Genomic DNA, 27,396 nt, shown 5'->3' on the forward strand with positions numbered 1-27,396 from the left:
TTTAACGGTGTTGCACGAACAATGACACTTGGGGTGTCTAAGGCCTGAACAACACGGAGTTTGGGGGACCACTCTGAAGTTGTGAAACGGGAAGCTGGTGCGTACACTGAAGTTCCGTTTTCAGTTCCTCGGACCGGACAAAAGTCTATGAAGATGTACTAGAGTACAACCTGGGACCTTTGAGGAGAGCATGTTTCTGAATCTGAAGTCAACTCGGGACATTGCTCAGCCTTCAGGAGACGGGTGGCATTGCTTCTTACCTCCACGAGAGATTGCAAGTGCGGAATGTATGTTGACGGTTGTTCCCGGCGACTGAAGCGAGGTAGGTCATGTGAGGGGTACACAGCGCAGCTTCACAAGGGGCAGAGGTCATTCCAATTAAATCAGACAAGTAAACACAGGGGTTAATCTCCTCTCTTTAAACCTCCGGAGGGAATATTGAAGACACTTTCAACGCAATGTCCAAACTGCGTTAATAAAACAACTGTTTTCAAGCAATTTATATAATTTAAAGACCCAATTATAACAAATAATGTATTCAAGGGTTATACAAAATGTAGAAACAATGTAATTTATACATTTAAAACTGTTAGCTTAAACTTTCTGTGTGCCAGCATCATTTATATTTAATTACATTTACCTACAAAGTTTAGTGTTATCTGAAAAACTATAATTACATAACAGCTTTATATCATGTTTTGACAATAAGGATTGACAATACTTTAAAAAGTGTGAACAATTACAATACAGTATGTGACCATGGGGTGTTAACAATAAATAACAACATTTTATTGTCATTAATATATAGTTTCAGTAAAAGCTCCTATGTCACATGGATGGACAAATAGGTGGCTTCAGAAACATCCTAAGATTACCTCATCTGAGACTTGAAACTGGTTTCCTGCATCCAAGAAGACTAAGTTACAACTCTGGAGCTGTCCCCAAACACAAACCCAGTTTACTGATATATATATATATTCTTTGACGTTAAGACGCTTCCCAAGGAAACCTTTAGATTGAGATTACCCGAATGGTCAAAAGGGACTTTTCAGTGGGAGGGAGAGAATTACAAACTGTAATATAAACAAAAATTCTAGGATTCCTAAAGTGATATTTATTTATTTATATGAGGACAGACAGAGAAAAGACTTTCTTTCAATGTCACTGTCAAAATAGTTTTTATTTTAACAGTGACATGTGCACAGTACATTTTGACTACAAGGTTTCTCGGGTGGCAGGCTGTGATTTCGGCCTGTGTTTGTGTGAGCATGTGGGTTTCAGAACCTTCTTTGTGATACCTGACACACACTCCATTGCAGGTCTTTATTTAGGGCGTACTATATTAAGCACTTTCCCATTGAAATACAGCACCAGCTGTACTGGCTATGTGTTGTGGCTGCCGTTGCAATAGGACTAGTCTGTCCCCCCCTCTCACTTGATAGCCCACGTTTTTCTCTCATGCAGACAGATCTAATTCAATTAGCCCTAATAATCATACCATCCGTTTGTGCTGAAACAGATGCTCGTAAAGGAGGCAGAGCGTTGTTAATTAGGGTTCATTTCCTTACAACAGGAATGCTAAAAGTATACATTTATCACATACTATATACAGTTACATATAAGGATGAATGATCTGGCTAAATTGTGAGAACAAATGTAGCTATTTTTATATTCCAATATTATCTCAATCTCACGAGCAGTTTGATATTAAAGTAATCCATCTGTTGTTTCTTTTTTAGAAATTTGCAGTGCAGAAGTTGGACCGTCTTCCCCAGTGAATAACTAATTCCTCTACTGGACTGCTTAACGTTTAGTGAAGCTGACAACAAAGCAGAAATGGATGTGTTTGGCGGCGCACCGCGCTTCTTTGCCTATCCAAGACCTGTGGTGGTACAAACTGGAACTGATGCAGTCCTAAAGTGTCAAATTGGTGGGGATCCAGGGCCTGCAGTTATCTGGGAGCGAAACAATGAAAAGATTGACCCACAAGGGCGATACAGGGTCTTTGAAGATGGAAATGTTTACAATCTGATCATTTCAGCAGTGACCATTGAGGATAGTGGCCAGTACATTTGCAAAGCAAAGAACAGCATTGGGGAAACATACGCAGCGGCCACATTGAAGGTGGAAGGCGAAGCACAAGAGATGGAGGTACGAGAGGAAAATAAGCCACGATTCCTCATCAAGCCCCTCTCCACTCGCGCCGGTCGTGGGGATGATGCCGTCTTCTCTTGTAAACTCTGGGGAAATCCACGACCAGACGTTGTCTGGGAAAAGGATGGCAGGAAACTCAATGAAATATTTGAAAGCACACACTTCAGTGTGGGCTTCCAGGATGGTGGATGGTTCCAGCTCAAGATCTTTAAGACTCGTGCTCCAGATGGAGGTGTATATACATGCAAAGCCAGGAATGAGTTTGGGGAAGCGTTGGCAGGAGCTGTGTTGCTGGTTGATGCAGGCCCAGGACATGAGGAAGAGGGAAATCGTAATGGCTACACAAATGGCCACTGGAAAGCCCACCAGGGAAAACAGAGGAGTGGTAGGCAATTGCCAAACAGGCTCAAAGACGACACCGTGTCAACTAAAGTGAAAATGTTTGCAGTGACAGAGGGTAAACATGCCAAATTCCGTTGCTTTGTGACTGGGAAACCCAAACCAGAAATCATTTGGAGGAAAGATGGCAGACTGATACTGTCTGGAAGGCGTTATTTGTTATACGAGGACAGAGAAGGATACTTCACACTTAAAGTTCTGTACTGTAAGCAGAAGGATAATGGAGTTTATGTTTGTGCTGCGTCAAATACTGCCGGGCAAACCCTCAGTGCCGTACACCTCTCCGTAAAGGGTAAGTAAAGATCACTTGCAATGGCTTTAGAGTTTTAATAAATGTAGGTTCACTTTAAAGAGTACAGACTGACATAGTTGAAGCCTGTGATGCTTTTTGCAGCGAGTAAAGGAGTGAGTGAGTGAGTGAGTGAGTGAGTGAGTGAGTGAGTGAGTGAGTGAGTGAGGGTGTATTGTGTTCTTGGATCAGATTTCTGTCCATGTGATGCAGGGATGATATCAGTGAAATATCTCCAAAGATGTACTCTGAGATCATTTATCATGTAGGGACAGAAAGGGAAGGCAAAATTAAACTATTATGATGCTTTAAAACATATATACATCTTATTTTGCACCGTGACGTGTCAAGTATATGTCTTTGTATCATCATCATCCATATAAATTCATAAAAGGGCAGGTCAGCAGGCCAGTAAGATGCATATATAATCAGTTGTCAAATGATATGACACCAGCTGCATAAATGCAATTTAATCCTGGTCAACTGGAGGATTATTGAAATGTAATGATCTGAAATTCAACTTGCGAAATATCTAAACCGGCAAAGTTCATCAGCTTGAGGTGGATTCCAACAGCAGCAGGATGTCTGCAAAGTCACTTAGCTTGTGAAAGGTCTAGGGGGGTGTCCATGTGATCGAAGTCTTTGGGAAGGGGATCATATTTCTTACATGGCCCAGAGTCCAGAGTCCAAACTCATGGCACCAACAGACAGTATTGTACTGTGTCAGTCAGATATTGACAGTAACATTGAGAAAGGATATCAGCGGTGGTTAGAGAGTAGATTTAAAGGCGATTAAAATGGAATATGGGGAATGTACTTCATCAGTGTGTGTTTAGTTAGGGTTAGTAAGATAAGGAAATGAAGATCTTTGCACACAGACTACTAAATACAGTCCACATTCTTTTGCTTACAACTGTCTGGTACTGTCTGAAGGTGTCGGTTACAAACAGTTTATTTCCTATCTAACACCCTGATGTGTTAATGGCCTTTACATTCCTCAACTAAATGCGCCACTTGTCTCATGATTTTGCTCATATCGTTTGCTTGACTGGAATTTAACGACAACAATATTTCAATTTACACTGTTAACTCCAAGCACATAGATGATGTGCTGTGTTTTCGCAGGGTCATCTTGCCTGAGGAATTTACAATGATCAAGTCACACTTGTGTTTTCTTGATGGAAGTTAATAGGAACATCTTAAGCTATTTCTTTTTTACTTAACTTGATTTTTATCATTTTGGCTTAATCATAATGGTGTGCTTCCTCCTTTTTGTTGACAGAGCCGCCTGTGCGGTTCAAGCAGCCTCTCATTGATCTGGAAGTATGGGAACGAGATTTGGCTGTTCTGGAGTGTGAAGTTCCAGAGGACTCTGTTTCCATCACATGGTATCTGGAGGATAGACGACTGCAGCCAGGGGACAAATATGGAATGGAGGAGTGGGGAACAAAACGGCGACTAACTATCCGTGACATTGATGTTGACGATGACGGGATTTACCTCTGCGAGATGCCCGACGGGGGCAGAAGCATTGCAGAGGTAGCTGTGAAAGGTAAATCAGGATGAAATAATCAAATAGCTGTGGTACCTTTACCATATTATTATTTATTTTATATACATAAAAAGAGGTAAAGGTTCAGAAGAGACACTTACATTTATGTTTAGGATGATCAAAACCAAAGTTGATCTAACTTAAACTGTGACAACCCTAATGCCTAATTTGTCATACATTTCATCTATGTTTTTTTTTGTCCAGTGCCAATTGGGAAACACTATATCATTGTAAAAGCCCAATATGCCTGTTCTGCCAAGAAAAATGACAGCATCAGTCAGTTCAGGAAATGCCCAAAACAACATATGTGTATGTTCAAGTTGGAAAATCCTATAGCGGAATAAAAGAGGTGGAAGTGGTTGGACTCGCTGTTCACTTTGTGTTTCCTACCGACAATGCTTCTTTTAACCATGACCGCAATCATTCCCTAACCTTTATGTACGGTATATGTGTGGTTCTGACAATTACAAAGTACATATGTTGTTCTGTCGTTTGAAGGTTCCTTGTTTTCCATTAGATAATCAAGTTCCTCATTCTGTTAATGTACTAAGGAGTCACTCACTTTCAAAATGTTTCCTTGCAGGGACAATTTTACGGAAGCTTCCAAGAAAAGTGGATGTATTGGAAGGCGAAAATGCTGCCTTTTGTGTTGAAGTGGAAAAAGAAGAAATGGACATACATTGGTACAAAGATGCCGTAGAGCTGCGTGAAACACATCAGACCATCCTTAAGTCCTTTGGTCGAACTCACATCCTGGTTTTCGTCAATACAATGCCCCAAGACTCTGGCCTTGTGACTTTCCTTGTAGGCAGATCCAAGACTTCCTCTCAGCTACGAGTGAAAGGTATGGCCCCTCTGTAGATTATAGTATTCCAAATACAATATTTGCACAACAAATATTAAGATCTATTAATTACTACTTACTAATTGATAAATGTCTAAGTTATTCCAAACTTAAGAGACATTGATGTATAATGGCTTTTTCCTGTTTCAGCGGCCAGACATTGTCCTCCCAGTTGTCCAGTGGGTGTGCAGATCAACACAGAGCGTGCTAATGCAGCTCTTCTCTCATGGGTTCCTGCTCAGGACTCACGAAAGAACCCTCCATCTGGATATGTGCTTGATCGACAGGAAGTGGGCACTGGATCACAGGAGTGGCTACAGTGCCTGACCACTGACTCTGCAACCTCTGTGGAGATCCTTGGTGACAGCGTACCATGTGAAGCAGATTATCGATTTCGCATCTGCAGTGTAAACAAATATGGAAAGAGCAACAATGTTGAGTTCCCGAGAGCCGTTCATTTGGGTAAGTTCAGTTATACTAAAACAACTGTGCTCAATCAAGGATGCCATACTTTTTTTCTTGATTAGTGAAATCACAACATGGTTGATGATATGGTTTGCTAAATTATGTTTAAACTGATTCTCTTTTCCAGTTCCAGTTGCCAGAATACAAGCTCCCTTGCAGGATGCCTTGGTGCCCGAGGGGCAAGATGCCCTCTTCTCTATTGAGCTCTCTGCTTCAGTTATCGGTACATGGTTCTTAAATGGTGCTCAGCTTCAGGAAGATGAACGTTATTCCATGCGCCGTTCACGAACACACCAATCTCTTCGCATTCGAGGAGTACGCGATACAGACAATGGAGCCGAGATCACATTTATTGCCTATAGCATTCGAGATTCTGCAGCAATGTACATTCAAGGTATGTATGTGTCTCTGACATAATTTGCTTGAGTAGAGTATTTGTAGGCCTAAGAGATATATATTTTTTTTTTTACTGGAATTTGGACAAATGTGCAAATGTTGTTTGGCACCAACAATGCCAGATGACACTAATGTACTGTATCCTTGAGTTCATTATCCTAAATGAAAAGACTCAATTATGTAAAACGTTCTCATTGTTTTTCGAAAATTTGCAGCTCCTCTTGTCAAGTTTTCATCAATGTCAGAAATGGATCGAAACAAATTTGTAGAAATTGGGAACCCCATTGTGCTCTACTGTGAGCTGTCAGACCCTGCAGCTCCAGTGCACTGGTACAAGAATGGGGTGGAATTACAAACAATGGAGGGTCTGCATATCCAATCAGAGGGCACCATGAGAAGAATTGTTATCCAATCAGCAGAGTTCTCACATTCGGGAGTGTATTGCTGTGATGCCATTGATGACGTCATCAGGTTCAATGTGGAAGTAGAGGGTGAGTGGAGTGAGTTTCTTACAATGCTGGTGTCTTTCACTAACCATCTTTAGTGTCACCTTTTATCCCCCTTTTCTTTTCTTATCTAAAAATGCATTTAGTCTTTTCTTAGAGTGTGACTTATCAAAACATATAACATTTACAACTTAACGATCCATTAAAATATCTAAATATCCATAGCCCCACCTGTGAGGTTTTCAGCAATTCCAGATGCTGAGAGGAACAAAACTATCGAAACCGGCTACCCCATTGTTTTAAGCTGTGAGCTGTCAGATCCTTCTGCCAAGGTGCACTGGTACAAAGATGGGTCAAAGCTCCATCCGCAAACTGGAGTAGATATTCTAACTGACGGTGTGGCGAGAAAACTGATAGTCCATTCAGCAGAAGTCTTCCACTCTGGGTTATACTGCTGCAAGACAAAGGGTGACACCATCACATTCAGTGTGGACATCAAAGGTGATTTGTTTGACCTTAAGCGATGTGAAACATTAACTGGCTCCTTCTCAGCAAAGCAACTAACTTTGATGAGTCTTTTGTATGTTGTCTGTTGCCTTTCTTCTTAGCACTCATTAGAAGTGCAGCTAAGCTGTCACCCTTTCTTTGACTGCATTACAGCATGTTTGCAATGTAGTAAAGTCAAGTAAATATATTATGATGAATAATCTTAAGGGCTGTCATGAGGTTGATTTAAGGTTGATATAAGATCTAAACATATCTATAGCTCCACCTGTGAAGTTCTCAGCAATTCCTGAAGAAATGAGGACCAAGTCGATCGAAGCAGGCTGCACTATTGTACTCCAGTGTGTGGTGTCGGATCCTGAGGCCCATGTTTGCTGGTACAAGGATGAAATGCAGCTCATTTCAAACTCTGGATTAGAAATCCACTCAGAGGGCAACACAAGGACATTAGTTGTTCAGTCTGCAGAGCTGAGCAACTCTGGTGTGTACAGATGCTCCACACAAGATGATTCCATGGAGTTTCAAGTGGAGATCAAAGGTGATTTTACACTTTTTATCTTGTGCGTTAATATTATAACCCCACCTCCTCTTTTTAGATGCCACTAATACTCCCTGCTTGTACTATATGTGGTTTGAAGTACTGTTAATGCACATAACCTTAAAGAACTGTTAATGCGATAGGTAGTTATTAGTTATAATCATTTGTTTTGCGACTGCATTGCCCTGAATTAAAAGTCTCCAAAGCCCTTTTCATTTTCTGCTCAGCAGTTCAATTTTTGCAAGGCATCTATTCCCACAGTCTTGATTTTATTTAGCTGTCCTGAATTCCCAATGCTAGCTATACCAGTGACGTACTCTACTATCTTTGACGTTGAGAGAACCAAGTCACTTGAAGCGGGCAAACCTTTGGAGCTGGAATGTGAGGTTGCAGACTCCACTGTGCCTGTCTGCTGGTATAAAGATGGTATAAAGCTCTCCCCGCAGAATGATTGGGATATACAGAGTAATGGCACGTTGAGGAGACTCATTATCCCATCTGCTGAGTTCTTGCACTCAGGGCTATACAGCTGTGAAACCTGTGAAGACACTATTCACTTCACTGTGGATATCAAAGGTGATTTATTTAAATTGATTGAATCTTGAAGCAAATTCTTGAGCTTTCTGGTGCCTAGATGCAACTTACACGTACAATATGCATAACGGTGTGTCTGTCTGTGTTCAAGTGGTGTTGTGTTTGAAGTTTTAACAGTTTCTTAAATCATAGTGAAAAAAATCTATGTCATCTTGAAAATGTGAGTTTTTCTTCTTAAATTTGGTCTTAGCTATAACAGATTGGTTCCCCTGAACCTATTACCCCTTTCTTAATAAGAGTGTAAATATGCACTGTTAAGTCTGCCATTATAATATGAATCATCATCTTTAGCTCCAATGGCTCCCTCACCAGAGGTTGTGGAGACGCAATCACTTGAAGCAACCTGTCCAACTGAACCAACGTGTGAAACCTCAGACCCTGCTTTACTGGCGTCATGGCAGAGAGATAAAGAACCTGATTCTAAAAAAGAGCCTGATTTTGAAATGGGAGGCATCAAGAAGACCCTTGTTATTGAAGCAACTCATCCTTCAAACTCTGGAGCATACTATTGTGCAACAGCAGATGATGTTGCACAATTAATAGTAAACAATCAAGGTGATTTTTCAAATGTGCTTTCAATTTTAGTTTTAACTAACTCTTTGTGTAGCTTTTGGTCTGTCTTCCTATTTGTTGTTATAATGCAGAGCTAATATCGGACAGTTTTGACAATATCTCTTTGAAGTCACTTTTTCTAACATCTAGGATGATGTACACTGACATTATCCCCCCAATGAATGTCTGTAGTGCCATCTCCGACAAATCTGCTTGGTCCGGATGTTGAGAAGACTGAGTCTGCTGAAGCGGACTGCCAAATTGTTCAGCAATTTGAGATTTCAGATCCCATTGCTAAAGCCTGTTGGTTCAAAGATGGAACCCAGATCTACCCACAAAGGGAGCCTGACTGTAAATCACAGAGCAGCAGCCAAACCTTGCCCCTCCAGTCACGTGACTTGTCTGGTGATGAGAGGTTTGGCTGTGAAACATCTGCTGATGCACAGTTAAATGTGGACATGAAAGGTGGTGTTCCACATTGTACCTGCACAATTAAGAATCAAGTACTTAGTGACATACGTGAAGCTATCCCCTGGCTCATTGTTTTCTCTTTGGCTTTGTCCAAACAGCAGAGCAGTGTCACTATGGTGACGAGATTGGTGAGATAGCTGATGCATCTACCCAATACACTGTGGATGTCAAAGGTGATTTGATATATTTCAACATCAGTCATCCATCTTAACCCAGCTCATAAATGCCACTAACAATAGTGGTGTATTTTACTGTTCCATCATCTGAGGCAACTGCATCTTTTTTCCTTTAGAAACGTGCTTTTTGTCATATTGAATCTAGGTCTCATTTAATTTCCTGCAGTGTTTGGCTCTTAATCAAACATGTGGGTGTTAAGTATCTGAGTAGCTGCTCTTCATACTAACATATGTTTTGTTTTGTCAATTAACTCTTCATTTTAACAGCCATCTTTGCTTGCAACAAGCAGCTAACCACTCTTTAAGTTCAGCTTCGTCTTATTCATCACAAGATCCTCTCATTCACATTGCTGCCCCGAACTTCTCACCGTTGCAATGACAACAAACTCTTATCAAAGAGAAGAAAATTTATTTATTTTTTGTTTTTTAAGGTGTTAGTGTACATACTGGTGGTAGCACAGTATTAGGAGTCAGTTGAAGGGGTAAATGTGGGAACTCAATCTCAGACCAAACCTGGTCGATCTTCTTGTTTGTCTTTGCAATGAATTATCCCATAACTCCATGCTAACCCACTCTGATGTAAAATGCTGTTATGAGAAGAAGTATTGAGACCATCAACCACTGAAAACCTTTCTCTGTGTACATCACAATGCTTATAGCTACATCGCCAAGGATCTCTTCTGACCAAGAAAAGAAGTCCACTGAAGAGGCTTATCCTGTTGAAGTTGACTGCATGTCCTCAAAATGCAATTCTGGCACCTTCTGTGGTGAGAGAGGAGATACACAGACATATGAAGAACATTCCAGGCACATGCCAACTTCTCAGTCAACATATGAAAATATGACTGACTGGATTCCAAGTAAACAGCCAAAGGAGTTCTCCGTCAATCAACGAACATCTCCAGTTTACTGTAACTCTGTAAAGCCAACAATAATGCAATCTGACACAAACAACCACACTAATAAGCCCACAGAATCACAAGGTGAGGAATTCATTTATTATCTACAGCATGCAAAAGCCCCATCTGAAGAGCTTGATAATTTCGTGCAGACAGATGAGCTCTGTACATTTCTACAAACTGCAACTGTTGGATCAGAGGAATCCACTTTCAAGACTCTAACTGTCCAATCGGAAGAGCTACATAGCTCAATACATATGCTGACTGTCCTGTCAGAGCTAGGTAATCCCCTACATACTTCAACTGCCCAGTCAGAAGACCTTACTAACCACTTACAGATTGCAACAGTCAAATCAGACAAGTTCTTTAACTCCTTAAAAACTGCAACTCTGCAGTCAGAGGAGTCTTTTAAATCCCCACAAACTGCAACTGTCCAACCAGACGAGCCCTCTAAACCTTCACAAACTGCAACTGTCCAATCAGAGGAGATCTCTAAACCTTCACATACTGCAAGCTGTCCAACCAGACGAGCCCTCTAAACCTTCACAAACTGCAACTGTCCAACCAGACGAGCCCTCTAAACCATCACATACTGCAACTGTCCAACCAGACGAGCCCTCTAAACCTTCACAAACTGCAACTGTCCAACCAGACGAGCCCTCTAAACCTTCACATACTGCAACTGTCCAACCAGACGAGCCCTCTAAACCTTCACATACTGCAACTGTCCAACCAGACGAGCCCTCTAAACCTTCACATACTGCAACTGTCCAACCAGATGAGCCCTCTAAACCTTCACAAACTGCAACTGTCCAACCAGACGAGCCCTCTAAACCTTCACATACTGCAACTGTCCAACCAGACGAGCCCTCTAAACCTTCACATACTGCAACTGTCCAACCAGATGAGCCCTCTAAACCTTCACAAACTGCAACTGTCCAACCCAACGAGCCCTCTAAACCTTCACATACGGCAACTGTAAAACCAGCGGAGTCCTTTAAATTCTCACATACTGCAACTGTCCAACCAGACGAGCCCTCTAAATCTTCACACACTGCAACTGTCAAACCAGACGAGCCCTCTAAACCTTCACATACTGCAACTGTCCAACCAGACGAGCCCTCTAAACCTTCACATACTGCAACTGTCCAACCAGACGAGCCCTCTAAACCTTCACAAACTGCAACTGTCCAACCCAACGAGCCCTCTAAACCTTCACATACTGCAACTGTCCAACCCAACGAGCCCTCTAAACCTTCACATACGGCAACTGTAAAACCAGCGGAGTCCTTTAAATTCTCACATACTGCAACTGTCCAATCAGAGGAGCCCTCTAAATCTTCACACACTGGAACTGTCAAACCAGAGGATTCCTTTAAATCTTCATATACTGCAACTGTCCAATCAGAAGAGCCTTTTAAATCCTCAGAATTTGCAGTAGACCAATCAGAGGAGCTTTGTAGTTCCATACAGATGTCAGCTGTCCTGTCAGAGAAGCTTCTTGATTGCTTACAGACTGAAGCTGTCCATTCAGAGGGGACCTGTAACTCCTTATGGACTGCAACTGACCAATCAAAGGAGTTAAAGAGACTCCTAATGACATCCACTGTCCAATCAGAGCAGCTCAGTACCCAACACTTACCCAACACTGCATTCCCTAAATCACTGGATTTATATAACTATTTAGAGGCAGAAACGGTCCAACCAAGAAAGCATTACAACTCGCGACAGTCTGTGCATGACAGACTGGATGACCTCCATCAGAAGGCGCAATCAGTACCAAACTATTCAGAGGTGCTGTCTCAGTCCATGCAGGCCACAACAGTCCAAGCAGAGTGTTGTCACACCATGAAGGCCTCAGAAGACCGAGTAGACAGCACAGTTAACTCTGGGCAAAGATCATCTACCCAGTTTGCAAAACCTCACTATATCAAGCAGACATCTACTGTCCAATCGGAAGAGATCTATCTATCAAGGACATGTGACAGTCACTGGAGTGACAGCGTCACTGCAAATAAGGTGGCTGTTGAAGGTGATTTAAATGGTTAGCATTATCAAACAAAAAATGGACGGGCAAAAAGTTGATATTGTGTAAAATGAAGAGATTACTTTTTGCAATCCTTTACATTTTGACAATTTCTACATTTACTTGAATTTGTTCATACCAAAACTACTTTAGTAGTCTTAGTCTTTAGTAACTTTGAGCTTGGGTGGTCTGTGAGAAATATTAAAGAAAAGAGTACTAGCTTCAAATCCTAACTTGAATGCCTAGTTATCTCAAGTCTAACCAAAGATACCTCTTGTTAGATTACTAATAATATAAAATACATCTTTTATTATTACTTATTTTAACTCTAAAGATGTATTGGCATGACTAATCTTGATTTAAGATTTTGCTTTTCTGTTGTTTAAAATAATATTTTTTGTTGTAGTCAGTAATAGTGATGCAATTTTCTCTTGATGTTACCTCAAACATCCCCAGCTCCACCCGTGACAATTACAACTCTTTGTGAGGCTGAGAGGAACAAGTCTTTTGAAGTCGATGAACCCATTTTGCTGCAATGTGAGATATCAGATCCTAACGCTCAAGTTAATTGGTACAAGGATGGAATAAAACTACGTGAAGCAGCTGGGCAAGACATGCTGGCAGAGGGTTCCATAAGAACGCTGGTTTTCCAGGCAGCGATGCTGTCTCATGCAGGGAGTTACAGCTGCACGACAACAGATGATGCAATGCAGTTTCATGTGGATGTTAAAGGTGACAAAAGTTGTTTTCATCTGTTCTGCAAATAGATTTTAGTCAGGGTCAAAAGCATTTACTTTGCTTATAGAAAGTAATTTCTTATTTCATTACTTTGGATGAATACAATCCACTTCTTTCAATAAACAGAACATCAGCATAGATTAAGACACTGCCATAGCGTTTAAAGCATAAGATCTTCACTTGCTCCCTTTAGCAGTATTTGGATGACATCAGTTTACTGTTAAAGTTATCATATGACATCTGTACAGAATACCCCTTAAATACAGCCCCTAGCTTAAACCTACCTACTAAAGTAATGACATACTAAATGATGCTAATCACTTAGCTATGGTAAAACCTTACCCGAGACTGCGTGACTCCATGTACTCCCCCTTTTTATATGTCTGATAGTAACAAGTTAAATAGCTGATGTCAATGTCACCTATCAGTGATGATAGAGAGTCATTTTGGCTAGGGAACATTATTTATACATATCTGACCAACTAGCCAGACCACTGTTCCTGATCCCAAGCAACATTTAAGAGTGTTTTCTTGGGGCGTTTCGTGCGTTTCATTAAATGTTCACAATGTTTCCAAATAATAACCGACGAGGCTAGACAAAAAGGAGAAATAAAATAAAATGTACTCAAAATACTTGAATATTCTCTTAGATTATAAAGTCATACAAAATTCCAACATTCTCACCAATTTACAAGGAAAAATAGAGAAAACATAGTGGGGTTATTGTTAATGAACCACATCGCTTCACTGGATCAACCTCATCAAAACCCAGACGCCACTGGTACACAGGGAATGACACACGTACGTTACTGAAGAGGTGTGGAATATGGAACATATATCCAATCCAATATCCTTTCATCTGTCCATTGTGTTGTAGTTCCTGATAAACATAAGCTATCATCCCATCTAAATTAGTATGTTGTTTACTTCCGAATAGGCCCAATTTATGGGAATGTCTCTTTAAAGTCTGGATATTTAATGATTACAGATTCAGGGATTTCCCATTGTTCCAACAGCCCATTATTTCAAAATCACAATAGTCCGAAAAAATATCCCATTGGACCAAAAGCCCCATTTGTTTGATATCTCGTTAACAAATGGCCTTTTGGTCCAATGGGGGACATTTTTCAGACTATTGGGGTTTCGCAAAAATAGGCTGACGAAACAATGGCATGCCACTGTATTTCCTTGATTCTAAACCAGATTAAAAAATGATATCGGAATTTCTTTAGTTTTTTTCTCTGAACATTACCCCCTTCCCATGTTTCCGTAATATATATATTTTTACCTACAATGGCCCTAACACGCTTCTGTGTATTTAGCTCCTGGAAAACATAGTTTTTCAGAAAGCCTGACAAAAGAAAATCTTCTAGGAGAAAATATATTCTTTAGAAGAGGCTAGCAGAAGAGATTTTAGCTCGGATAAGAGATGAGACCTTCAAGGCTCAATTTCCTCATAATAATTCCAGCCGCAACCTCAACAGAAATGCAGGAAAAACTCTGTGCTGAACCATTCAAGCACATAAGCAATACCCAAAGAAATAAAATAAAACATTTACTGGGGGGGTCAAGACTATGTCCATAAAATGTTCACATTTTAGTCATTGTGCCCAAAGATGAGTTACTTCAATAAGTCAAGTCAATTGAATTAATTTCACATTTTACTTTATTATTCAGATATTTTTATAATTTAATACTTTTTTTTTTTTACTTTTACTTTAGGTCTACTAGATTTTCAATGTTTGTTAACTGTACAAAATATAGTTTAAAAGCTAATAATCTTTCTATAAATACTGAATCAATTGTTTAATGATTTAATATGCTGCTTAAGCCTTTAGTTTCAGGATTGTGCTTTGCTGCCTTTGGTTAATAACAGTATCTGTTTTATTGACCAATTCTATTCTACATTCAATCCTGTAGCTCCACTTCTGAAGTTCTCAGCTTTATCTGAGGGTGACCAGAAAAAGACTGTCATGGCGGGCTTTCCCATTGCTCTACAATGTGAGCTTTCAGACCCCACTGGACAGGTCAATTGGTACAAGGATGAAACAAAGCTCCTACCTCAAAATGGAGTAGACATCCAGTCAGAGGGTAATTTGAGGAGTCTCGTTGTCCCATCAGCAGAGCAGGCTCACACTGGCGTTTATCGTTGCGAGTCAAAGGATGATGACATCCAGTTTGCTGTGGAAGTAAAAGGTGATGCTCAGGAACCCTGTAGCGCTTTTACTGTCTTGCCAACTAACTGGAGCAGCAGCTGATGAAGTCACAGTTGTCTAATCACCTAACAGAAAATGGTTAATTTTTGCGCTCATTTAATTTAGTCAACTACTTTTCTAAAAAGCAAAAGGCTTCCCCTGAAATAAAGTTCAATTTGTTATGTTAATGAAATCGCATGCTATAATGTCATCTTAAAGAAAAACAACTCCCCATCACACTTAATCATGTGCTAATTTTTTAAATAAGTGAAATACATTTTTTAAATAAGTGAAATTAAATATACGAAGTCTTCGCTCCAAAAACGTGCAGCTTCACAAATGCAGCTTCTTATTATGCATGTCCAAAATCTTAAGAAAGCTAACGTTTCACATGTCTTGTTCTTTTTCATTGAAGACACTAATTGAATACTTAACCAAAAACAATCACTTTGTCACTTTCTGGTTTTTGTCTTTTATGTGCTTTTTGTCTGTGCGTTGGACATCGTTGTACAATAACTGTGGATAACTTTGACATTCAGAACTTGATTCTTGTTCTTTTAGCCCTTTGAATTTATTTGTATTTTTGTATTCATTGTTGTGTTTATGTTGTATGCGGTTATGTTGTTTTATCTTAAAATTATTTTTAATTAAATACACAGTAGGTTGGAAATGTTATTACTTCAAGAAATGACATTTATGAAGATTATTAAGACACTCTTTTTGCAATATCTGAAACCTATAGCACTACCTGTGAAGTTCTCAGAGCTTCAAGAGACTGACAGGAGCAAGTCCGTTCAAGAAGGTTCTCCCGTTGTCTTCAGCTGTGACCTCTCTCATGATCCTTCTGCTCATGTCGACTGGTACAAGGATGGGATGAAACTCCTACCACAAAACAATATGGAAATACAGTCATACGGTCTCACAAGGACTCTACTCATCCACTCAGCTGAAAAAGTACACGGTGGCACGTATGAATGTTCAACTGCAGATGACACAATCACATTTAAAGTGGACATAGAAGGTGATTTACTTCCATCCTTACCATCTTCTTATCATACATACCGTGTCTGTCTTATTATATGTTTTAAATGTTCATGAGAACATGGAATGACTGGCAGGACAGTGTGTTTTGTCCATTATTCATCTCTTATGCAAAACCCTTGTTATTCCTTTTTCTTAGGCCGATCGCCACAGATCATGCCAATCCCACTGTCAGAGAAATACAAGATGATTGCAATGGGTTGTCCAATTGTCCTTCAGTGTGAGGTCTCGGATCCTGTCGCCCAGGTTTCCTGGTTTAAAGATGAGGTGGAGCTTTTTTGCAAAACTGGCCTCGATATGAAAAGAGATGGCAGCCTGAGAAAATTGATTATCCATTCTGCTAAGGTCTCTGACTCTGGCCTTTACAGCTGTAGCCTCGCTGATGATGTTGTGACATTCCAGGTGGACGTTGAAGGTGATTTTCTTGTATTGTATTCAGTTTTAATTAATAAGCTTCCAGGTTCCTTAATCATCCTTAACTGTACACTTCTTTGCACAATTACATCAAATTGTATTTAGAGTTTTTCTGTAACGCTGTCTGAAAACACAGAGCTTTATATAGTATATATGTTTGATGATGAAAAGTACTTGTTAAATGATGTTCTGACAGCTTATCAACAGTGTTCTGCAAATCTTATAATACCCTCCAGCCTCTCCTGTGAGGTTTTCAGCACTTCCAGAGGTTGCAAGAAACAAATTTGTTGAAGCAGGCTGCCCAATTAAGCTGCAGTGTGAAGTCTCAGAGCCATCTGCCCAAGTCTATTGGCACAAGGAAGGAAAACAGCTACTTCCAAAGAGTGACTGTGAAATCCAAACAAAAGAAAAATTGAGAGCGTTGGTTATTACATCAGCAGAAGTCAGACACTCTGGGGTGTACAGCTGTGAGGCCGCAGATGACCGTATAGAATTCAAGGTGGATGTTGCAGGTGATCTAAGTATTTTGGGCTTTGTCAGAATCACTAACTTCTTACAGTGAATGCTTGGCTACTAGATCAACTTATTGTATTCTATAATGTTCTAAGATGAGGTGTACCATAGATAAGTACATAAAGGATCCGATATCCAATATTGATAATTGTTTTTTAAGCAGTGGCAGTGATATGTAGCTTAATGTTGTTCTTGCCCTAACAAGCTAATGCTTAAAGGCCCTTTCAGACTGGACTTTAAGAGCATGGCGGTAAAACTGCAAAAACAAAAATGTTATATTAAAAGTGGATCAAATTACTATGTAATGTGAAAGGGGTTGCTCGTAGTAACAAACCACATCAAGTTATAACTGGACTCTGCAGTTTCCCTCAGCTCCACAGAGCTTTTGTGTTTTTCAGCACATTGTTTTGGTTTTACAGCCAGGAACTGTAGTGTTTAGTTCAGTCTCACTGCCCTCAACCACCCTGTTGCCTAATACAGCAGGCTACGGTTACAACTCAAATAAATACATTCTATGTTCCTAGCATGGGAGACTAGCTAAAGAGCCAGATATTTTCCTTAGGAGTTGATGGAGACCAAAACAGAGCTAAAAAGCTCAAAGACCACAAACACAACTCCAAATGAATGACACATTTGCTATGTCTGCTAGGTTTGTAAACAGGCAGCTGTGGTGTGATGCTGTGGCTCCCAATATCTGACCATGTCAAACTTTGCCACTTGTTGCAGGATGCAAAGCAGATTGTTGCGCTTGCCCCTGTGTGACTCTGGCAAGATTTATGAAGGATTAGTTGCAGACGCTGCAGGCCTCCTGATCTGAAAGGGCATTAAGGCTGTACATGTTCTTTGTTAACAACTACGATTTAATCAACAAATAGACAGATAGCAAAATAAAGTTAAATGTTGCTGGCTCACTGATTGCATGCTCTCGCACCGTATAAGTAACCGAATGATCACACTGCCAACCTGTGTAGGCAAAAACGTTATCGTACCGATAACATTTTCATACCATCTGCTCAATCTGGAGTAAAACGTTACATTTTACAGCCTTCAGTGTGTAAATTACATAACATAGCAAATCTGATACTATCTAGTTACTGTTCAATGAATTGAAATTCCTATAGCACCAGTTTGATTCTCAGCTGTTCCAGAGGCTGAGAGGAGCAAATCTGTTGAAGCAGGCAGCCCGATCAATCTACAGTGTGAGATCTCAGAGCCCACAAGCCAGACCTGCTGGTGTGAGGATGGAATAAACCTCTTGCCAAAATCTGGAACAAACATCGATTCAGACGGCAATAAGAAGACACTTATGAAATCTGCCCCGTCTTCATGCTCTGGAGAATACAGTTGTATAACTGATGATGATTCAGATTTCAACAATTTCTATGTGGAGGTGAAAGGTGATATACTAAGCTTTTTCTTGGCAAGATGTTGTCATTGCTGAGTCTTCACCTTCATGACCTCTAATATCTAAAAAGGAAGCAAATCCTCATTATCCTCATAATTTATCAGCTGGTTTTCTTCTAAATTTCCTAATTTCATTTAAACTTTAGTTGCTTTTCATATGCGTGCTTCATATTTAATAGCATGTATTTTGACGAGTCTACTGGTTTTTCCAACACACCTATGATAGCTGCAATACAGCTGTGCGCTGCTTCAATAATTTTCTTCACTTTGCTGCAAAAGTGTATTAACACCCACATATCTACGCTGTGAAAACCCAATGGGTTACTACATGCATGAGCATAAACAAGGAATGCTACCTTCAAGCAACGACTTACTTCTTTTGTTTACTGTTTTCTGCAGAGCCACCAGTAACATTTGCTGATATCCCCGAGGAGGACCTTTTCAAGAGTGTTGTGGAATTAGAACAGCTTGTTCTGTCATGTGAAGTATCAAGGGCTAACAGTGTTGTCAAGTGGTACAAAGATGGAACTCAAATGCAACCATGCAACAATGTCACAATGCAAGCAGAGGGCACCAAAAGGAATCTGACAGTACATTCAGCCCAACTGTCCAACGCAGGCACATACACATGCCGTGCAGGAGACAACATTCTTATGTACAAGGTTAACATACGAGGTAATAAAATAGCTTAACTTATCATACATGACGTAAAAAACTCACAAATCACTTAAATTCACTCAGTGGCTAATGGTTAATATCGTGTATTCTTCTTCCAAAGAACCTCCGGTGATGATAATCTACCCAAAGGAGGATGTTCACCTTGACCGTCATGTCCCTGAGGAAATTATTCTGAGCTGCGAATTGTCTCGTCCAAATGGCGTCGTCAGCTGGTACAAAGACGGCCAAAAGCTGCAAGAGAGTGAAAACATCAAGCTCAAGGTTGAAGGACCTTATCGACGACTGAAGATTATTTCTAGTGGAGTCGAAGATTCTGGAGAATATGTCTGTGATACAGCTGACGCTTCAATATTCTTTCACCTTAGTATTACAGGTAAAATCCCTGATACTACTCACAGTGTATCATACACACTTATACTGTATATGTAGGTATCTCAGTATTGTAACAGCCAAAAGTATAACGAGTAGATTGTGGTATTCAATGCAGCAGTATGCTTCAAACAAAGAAGTTTGTGTCTAACTAAGACAAATAGTTAAGTAATGACTGTGGCACGTTTATTATCCCCCACACACCGGGCCCATCGCTACGTGAAGTGAGCCTGCTTGTTGAGTTATCAGTTTTGGGAAGTTTGGAAAGAAAATTGTCAGACGCAACCACACCAATTTTACCGTTTGGAACGTATGGAGGAAATTTCCGATGCTGTTCGATGATCTGACAAGCACTTTGTTTGAAGCATACCAACGCATTTAAAGTTGCCAAAGTTAGGGGTGAACTAATCATCCAGGATCACAGATGTATGCTAAGACAGTCCTGCAGGTGATACAGTGTATGCATGAGACCTAGAAAACAATGCATATATCTTGTAGCATTCATTAAACTAATGAGTGATGACTAAGAGCAATGATAACACCACTTTCCAGAACCTCCAGTGCGGATTGTGTCTCCAAGTCAGTCCCAAATGGAACTGTGTCAGCAGACCTCTGAGAGGATGGTATTGAGCTGCGAAATCTCACGGCCCAATGCAGTTGTGCGCTGGTATCGAGACGGACTTGAAGTGGAGGAGAATGAGAACCTTATCCTCGAGGTGGATGGTGTCTACAGAAGACTTATTATACCAGAAACTACTGTCAAAGATTCTGCAGAATATGTCTGTGATACTGCAGATGACTCCATGACATTCTTCGTAAACATAGCAGGTAAAGAAAACTAAAGTGTGAAAAAATAAGGTCCTCTGAATGTGTTGCTCTGTCAGTGTTTATTCATTTCTACCACAACATTTTCTAAATGCACAGAGCCTCCTGTTCGCTTTGTACGTCCAAGGAAGATGACAGGTAGAGTCGACAAAGTGGCTGGGGAGACTCTGGTTCTAGAATGCGAGGTTTCAAGATCAAATGCCGAGGTTTCATGGAAGAAGAATGGGGAAGAAGTAGAAGACTCCAGAAATATCACCATCCTTGAGGATGGTGTCATGCGTCAATTAACCGTTCACTCACTAACAATTGAAGATGCTGGACAATATCTCTGCGATGCAAAGGATGATGTCATGGATTTCCATGTAAAAGTGCAAGGTAGGTTATCGTTCTTAAAGTTATGACTCCAAAATGATATGGAGCTCTTAAAGCCCTGAAAAGATGATTGATGGTTGTATCTTCACAAGTTCTGTGTATAGAGAGGTGCAGGGATGATGTATTTTTGTAGGCCGACCGGCAATGTTTCGCACTTGTTCCCTCGGGAAAAAAAAGTTTTCCATTGGAGTATTGCAGAAAATAACCCTCTGTGGCAAACACAAGTTTATGGTACTTACATGTTTTGTTCAGCAGGATAATCTTTACATAATAACAACACCTTTCAGTGTTTCCTCTAGGTTTACTGCTTTGGAGGGGCGCTCACCGTGCTTGCGTGGCGCGGGAAGATTGTATGCGCGGCGCGGTTTCTATTTAGTTCTCCCCTCTCCTTTCTTCCGCTCTGTAGGTGTGTGCGCACGTGTAGGTGCCCCGCCCTTCGTAAAACGGATCGAAGGAGAGAATGTGAATGCGCAAAGTAAACAGTACAAACTGAAACGTGCACATAAATTAGATCAATAGCATAAGCGTTTAGTTTATTTAATAAAAGAGCACCTGTCAATGTGAAAAGTGAGTTGTGAATAAAAAAAATATTTATTTATTTTATTCGAGAAAAAAAACAAAAAACACCTTGAATTTCAGGCAGGGCGCGGGGCTCCGACAATGGTAGGGGAAACACTGCCTTTATAGGTTTTGAAGCGTAAATGCAATCGCCAGAAGAAAAAAGCTAACGTTAGGCTGTAAACAAACTACACCAAGGTCATATGACTTCAAGTCACCACGCTAAGCTAAAGGCGGACTTGTCTTCGGCATGATGAGGTTTAGGAGTCTCGTTTATCCACCTTTTATAAGACACAGAAGCTTCAGAAATTCAGGAGTGAAGTGTTTACTGACGTTATTTATGTCGAAGAACAAAACGTTAAAATCTCCTAAACTTTTGTTAACCACAAAAGTTGTTTTGGTCAGGCATCTAACCAAAAACAAATTCAAAAAACCCATCGACTTTGAGACGAGGGAACCGGATGTGCTTAAATGCTAACTCATTTCCGGGTTTTGGGACTAATTTATGCACCACTCTATTGTGCACTCAAGATTCAATAGAAAGACAATGCACATTTAGACCAAATCACTGACTTCACCCAGATACTAAGATAATAACTCTTAACAACTTAAAAGAAAATATCATCTTTCAGGGATGTTGGTGCTCTGTACTAAGATACAATTTGTTTGCCTAAAATGCATACAGATGTACTGTTCCAATAGAAATTCTGTTCTTTATTTTCATTTTCAGAGTTGCCTGTAAGGATTCTTGGAAAAACCAACGCAAAAACGGAAAAGCAGTTTTTGGTATCAGATGACATTATTCTAGTGTGTGAACTATCTAGATCCAATGCCTCAGTCAGCTGGTACAAAGATAACCAACTAATTGATGACACCGAGCGATACTGTAGCGAGGAGCAAGGCGTTTTCCGATCACTGGTTGTCCTAAATGCTGGGCTGGAAGATTCAGGAGAGTACACCTGTGATGCAGTGGATGATAAGATGATCTTCTATATCACTGTCAAAGGTAATCATATTATTAAGCAATGTAAATGTAATCCGTCTTTCCTTCACTCAGGGGGAACATAATGTAATGTAATTTATGTTCAGAGCCTCAAGTACAGATCATTGGAAACTCAGGCAACCCTGAGCATCACATCCTGGTAGCAGGAGATGACCTTATTTTGGAGTGTGAGGTGTCTCGGCCAAACGCCACCGTTCAGTGGTTATGGAATGGCGAGAAGCTGAAACCAGACACTCGTATAAAAATTGACAGCTATGACGTTGTGAGGAAGCTTGTTCTCTCTGGACTTCAGCCCTCAGACTCTGGAGAATACATTTGTGATGCCATCGATGACAAATTGACAACAATTGTTGAGGTCCAAGGTGAGATTTAAATGACTTTGAAACATGCTTTAGATTTAATTTCTGCAGTTTGTCTAATTAACTTAGTGCTTGAACAAGGAATTCACAAGCAAATCAAATTTCTTCTCAGAGCTACCAGTCAAGTTTGAGAATAAAAAAGCAAGTAATAACGTCTCAGCCTATGAAAATGAGAGTGTTACGCTGTGTGCCACTGTGAGCCGAGAAAGAACTAATGTTCGGTGGCTGAAAGATGGCCAACTATTGAACAGGGACAACATTCACATCTCCAGTGAGGATAATACCCACAAGCTCACCATTAATCCCCTGCAGCTGTCAGATTCTGGGGAATATGTCTGTGACGTAAACACAGATGAGATGCATTTCAGTCTTTTAGTCAAAGGTAAGAATTTGGCACTCCTTAACAAAATGTGGCCGCTGACCAAAGCTTACATCTCTGAATTGTTTCTCTTTATTTCACTCATCAGAAATGAAGCTGAAATTCATCAAACTATTAGAGAACATTGCGTCTCAGAAGGGCAGTACCCTTATACTACGATGTGAGATCACCAAACTCAAAGGAGATGTGCAGTGGCTAAAAGATGGCCAAGAGATCTCTCCAAACCGTCGGCACACAATAAGGGCACAAGGTCGAGAGCGAAGCTTTACCATCCACCAACTAGTGGAAGAAGATGCTGGAGAATATGTCTGTGAATCCACAGATGACAGGACCTCAGCTACCGTCACTGTAGAAAGTAAGTCAATTTAAATCATAAAGCTTGAAAAACAAATGTATTAATATTGAAATCAGTTTGAAATAGTTCTAAATATTTTAAGCATAATGAATCTAACTCATCTGAATTATTTGCCTTCAGCTCCTCGTGTTGTTGAGTTCATAGCGGAGCTTCGCAACATCACAGTCCGTGAAGGAGAAGATGCAGTATTTAAGTGTGTGGTTTCACCAGAGGACACTCGCTTGTTGTGGCGCTTAAATGGCAAGCAAGTAGCTCTGAATGAGCACACTGTCATTTCAAGTAACGGACTATGCCACATGCTTTGCATCCACAACTGTATGGTATCAGATCGCAGCAGAGTGACAGCTGATGCAGAGGGGTTGGTATCAGAGGCAGAACTCCAGATTCAAGGTGAGTTGTTGTCCCATCCATTAAAACTATATAATCATTACACACACACACACACACACACACACACACACACACACACACACACACACACACACACACACACACACACACACAGAAATGTAAAGTACTGTAAGAGTGTTTATATGCCGGTGTACCATTCGTACCACATAAGCATACATGACAAATAATCCCTGAATCACCCTTTCAGACAAGTTTAAATTGTTCAAGAGGTGCCTTTGATGGCTAGTGTTTAGCAGCTTGTCCTGTTAGAACTCCTCTGGTAACTGAGAGACAAGTGGCTCAGTGGTTTTGGTTGTGTCTCGGTGCAGGGGGCAAAGCTCCTCAAAGCTTTATGCTTGCTTTCTGTGCTTGAACTTGCAATTCTGCTGATTTTCTTTGGTCTAAATTGTATTTTGTTTTGTCTGGGAGTGGCTTCAGAGTATCCTTATGTAGAATTAACAAATAATTCATACATACAGTGTTATATGAAAGCACCTCGTAGACGAATTGGATGCTGCTATCTAGTAATTCCTTAAATATATTTTTAGAGAAACAGGTGTTGTTCACCATGAAAATGATGCCAGTTGTAGCTGAAGAGTACAGTGAGGCAACTCTAGAGGTGGAGGTGAGTCTGGATTCAGGAGAGGTGCAGTGGATGAGGCAAGGGGTACTGATCCACCCTGGAGCCAAGAATACACTGAAACACAAGGGCCGAAAACACAGTCTCACCATCCACAGACTGGCCATGTCTGACCGGGGCACCTACAGCTGTGAAACCCTCCACGACCGCACGCAAGCCCAGCTCACAGTGGAACGTGAGTGTGCATGTGTTCTCACTATGCCCTCTTGTTTGTTTATCGCTGTTGCCGACGACTCCACCTCTTGCACGCCCTCCATTACTGCTTCTTGTGAGGGCAAAGCTTAATTAACTGAGTAAGAGTCATTTGAGTGACTGGGGACTTGGGTGGCACTTGCACTGGAGCATGATGGCAACGAACAGGTGATGGCCGTACAGCCCAACTGACTTTACACGGTTTCTGTATTGACACAGGAACAATCCAGCCCTGATGATTTCATTACTCATGTCAAACGCAAATCAGATTTACAGTTTTAAGGGAAGTGCTTGATAAATAACTTCAGATGCCACTATTCAACTACTAGAATTACATTTTGCACCCAAATTAAAATGATCCCATGAAGAAGCACCACTTAAATGTCTTGAAAGTAGCAAACTTGACACACCATAAAAACAGCATCTTGTAGTGATTAAGATGTACATATGCTTGTTTTTCTTTGTGCATGATTCTTATATTACTTAGTCCTATGATCCACAGGCCAGTGGGTGAATTAAAGGCTGTTCTTTCAACACTAGTGTGGGTGGGACGGGGAAAGTCAGGACTTCAGGCTGCTGTTGGCACCTCCTATGAATTTGGATCTCCTCTCATTGCATCTAAATTTAAACTCTGGCCTTCAAAACTAAGGTTGCTGTCAACAGGTCTCCAAAATAAACACTCCTTTTTTTCCCACAGGGAATGCGCGTCTGTTAGAATAAGTGAAAAATGTTGGCAGTTTCAAAGCGGGCTTTTGTGTAAAGCCCCATACTCAAATGACTAAACTATCGGCCTGTCAATGTGTGCCAGCTTGTATTGTTTAACTGCAGACTGATATGTACAGAACCGACTGCAAGCCTATTCTGTAACAGAAAATGGACACCCCGTCTGTCTCAGTGTTAAAATGGAATGAAAATGCTTGTTACATAGGCCTGTCTTTTAAACACACCATTTGTTTGAACTATTATTCCGTTTTCTTTATACTGAAAAGTACTAACACAAAGAGAAGTCCACGAAGAAGATAGCTAAATGTAGCGTCATGCTTTTTACACAACTCTGCAATGTTCTTTACAGCTCGAAAAATCACGATCAAGAGAGGGCTGAGTGACATTAAAACAACAGAGAGAGAAACGGCATCTTTTGAGGTGGAGCTCTCCCATCCCAATATACCAGGCAGCTGGATGAGAAACGCAATCAAGCTTAAGCCGACAAATCACTACCGCATGAGTGCCAAAGGACAAGTTCACAGCCTCACTATCTCTAACCTATCAGTAGAAGACACTGGCACCTTCATGTTCTCCGTTGAGAATTTGAGGACGTCTGCAAGGCTTGTTGTGAAGGGTAGGTCATTTAAGAGATTTTGCCAATGTTTAAACAAGCACTTGTCTGATTTCATCGCAGCAGCAATATAACAGCATCATTCCATGTGGTCCAATTCAAAAACTATCTAACTAGTAAAAGTCAATGAGAAAATGCACTTGTTACAAGGCTGTAGTGTTGAGTCATTTACAAGAGCTTTGTAACTCTTTAGTGCACATTCCATGTACACTACACTGCAATACTACTAAAACAAAATGTTCCTGTAAAATGGTGTTGTGACCTCAGACTGGTAGCTAAAGCAGTCCACTCACAGTAGACCAGATGCCAGTTGAGGCATGACGATAGAACAGAGTGACAGGCTCTACTTCTGTTGGCTTTATCCGGGCTCACGTTACAAAACACAAAATAGCAGTGACCCAATGAAAAGCTGTAGCTCTGTTCACTCTTATCTGTCAGGTGCTAGTTTAACCTCATGCTGTAAAATAATCTGCTCCATGCCGAGTCACTCAGTATGGATCATCCCTTTGAGCTTTGGCGATGACAATTGGATGAAAATCTCACAGCGGTAAATTAGTCCACATAACTGAACCCAATCGCTACTTTTTAAGCAGCAAGGCATACCTTTGGTGCATTGTTTGAAGACATTTTTTGCTTTCCTAACTTAGCATGCTTTTTGTCGGCCAGAGCCCCCAGTGACCATTTTCAGAAAGCTGGAAGACCAGAAATGCCCTGACGGTGCAGTTATCTCTGTTGAGTGTGAGCTGTCAAGACACAACGCTGATGTAAAATGGATGAAGGCAAGTTTTTCTTCATAACCAACAAATGGCATCCTTAGCAGAATGATGGTCACACTCTTCAACTGATGGTTCACAAAAGCTTTGTTAGTTCTGAGAGAGAGCTATGGAGAATACAAAGAAATATTAAAAAAATGTTTTAACCCGCTAGGGTACAAGAGGAAAGCATATTTAACTTAACAATTAAATGCTTAGTCCCATTTTAACTACAGTCACCATAAAACATAACAAAAACAGTCAGTGATAATCACACATAACATGCAGCTCCAGCCATCCCAATTCAAGCATGCCTCGCCCCATATAATGTAGTTATTGCAATACACACTCCCATAGTACAGCACTTCTTCAAACTAGCTAGCTGTAGGCTAGCAAAGCCAATGAATGCTAATTGCTTGTTAATGTGACTGAAATTACAGTACATACCAACATAGCACTAATGTCACTCTGCAATTAAGAAAAACTACAAAAATAAAATATAAAGTCACCTTATTATCAATTGCAATAGGAAACAAAATATTGACAAATGTTGAGCCCTGATAAGCCAGGTGCTAAAC

The 27,396-nt window shown here is 40.5% G+C and overlaps 1 protein-coding gene across 8 annotated transcripts in view; it reads left to right on the forward strand.

Annotated features, from left to right (window-relative positions):
* The window catches only part of obsl1b (obscurin like cytoskeletal adaptor 1b), a 37,023-nt gene continuing 9,627 nt past the window's right edge, over nt 1-27,396 (forward strand). For 2 of the 8 annotated variants that reach the window (XM_029458567.1, XM_029458568.1), the window contains exons 1-31: nt 1-322; nt 1,740-2,845; nt 4,125-4,394; nt 4,978-5,238; nt 5,389-5,700; nt 5,831-6,097; nt 6,315-6,590; nt 6,771-7,046; nt 7,312-7,587; nt 7,888-8,163; nt 8,473-8,736; nt 8,926-9,198; nt 9,303-9,377; nt 12,762-13,037; nt 14,964-15,239; nt 15,981-16,259; nt 16,419-16,694; nt 16,930-17,205; nt 18,346-18,603; nt 19,010-19,285; nt 19,389-19,661; nt 20,210-20,485; nt 20,582-20,857; nt 22,143-22,418; nt 22,502-22,777; nt 22,887-23,156; nt 23,242-23,508; nt 23,629-23,898; nt 24,447-24,713; nt 25,803-26,069; nt 26,733-26,845. In XM_029458567.1, coding sequence (XP_029314427.1) covers nt 1,837-2,845; nt 4,125-4,394; nt 4,978-5,238; nt 5,389-5,700; nt 5,831-6,097; nt 6,315-6,590; nt 6,771-7,046; nt 7,312-7,587; nt 7,888-8,163; nt 8,473-8,736; nt 8,926-9,198; nt 9,303-9,377; nt 12,762-13,037; nt 14,964-15,239; nt 15,981-16,259; nt 16,419-16,694; nt 16,930-17,205; nt 18,346-18,603; nt 19,010-19,285; nt 19,389-19,661; nt 20,210-20,485; nt 20,582-20,857; nt 22,143-22,418; nt 22,502-22,777; nt 22,887-23,156; nt 23,242-23,508; nt 23,629-23,898; nt 24,447-24,713; nt 25,803-26,069; nt 26,733-26,845 — 8,583 coding nt within the window. In that variant the 5' untranslated portion in view covers nt 1-322; nt 1,740-1,836. The remainder of the gene's footprint in view (nt 323-1,739; nt 2,846-4,124; nt 4,395-4,977; nt 5,239-5,388; nt 5,701-5,830; nt 6,098-6,314; nt 6,591-6,770; nt 7,047-7,311; nt 7,588-7,887; nt 8,164-8,472; nt 8,737-8,925; nt 9,199-9,302; nt 9,378-12,761; nt 13,038-14,963; nt 15,240-15,980; nt 16,260-16,418; nt 16,695-16,929; nt 17,206-18,345; nt 18,604-19,009; nt 19,286-19,388; nt 19,662-20,209; nt 20,486-20,581; nt 20,858-22,142; nt 22,419-22,501; nt 22,778-22,886; nt 23,157-23,241; nt 23,509-23,628; nt 23,899-24,446; nt 24,714-25,802; nt 26,070-26,732; nt 26,846-27,396) is intronic. The other 6 variants (XM_029458569.1, XM_029458570.1, XM_029458572.1 and 3 more) reach the window with 6 other exon arrangements.

Source organism: Cottoperca gobio, chromosome 21, assembly GCF_900634415.1.
Source record: "Cottoperca gobio chromosome 21, fCotGob3.1, whole genome shotgun sequence".
Taxonomy (NCBI): domain Eukaryota; kingdom Metazoa; phylum Chordata; class Actinopteri; order Perciformes; family Bovichtidae; genus Cottoperca; species Cottoperca gobio.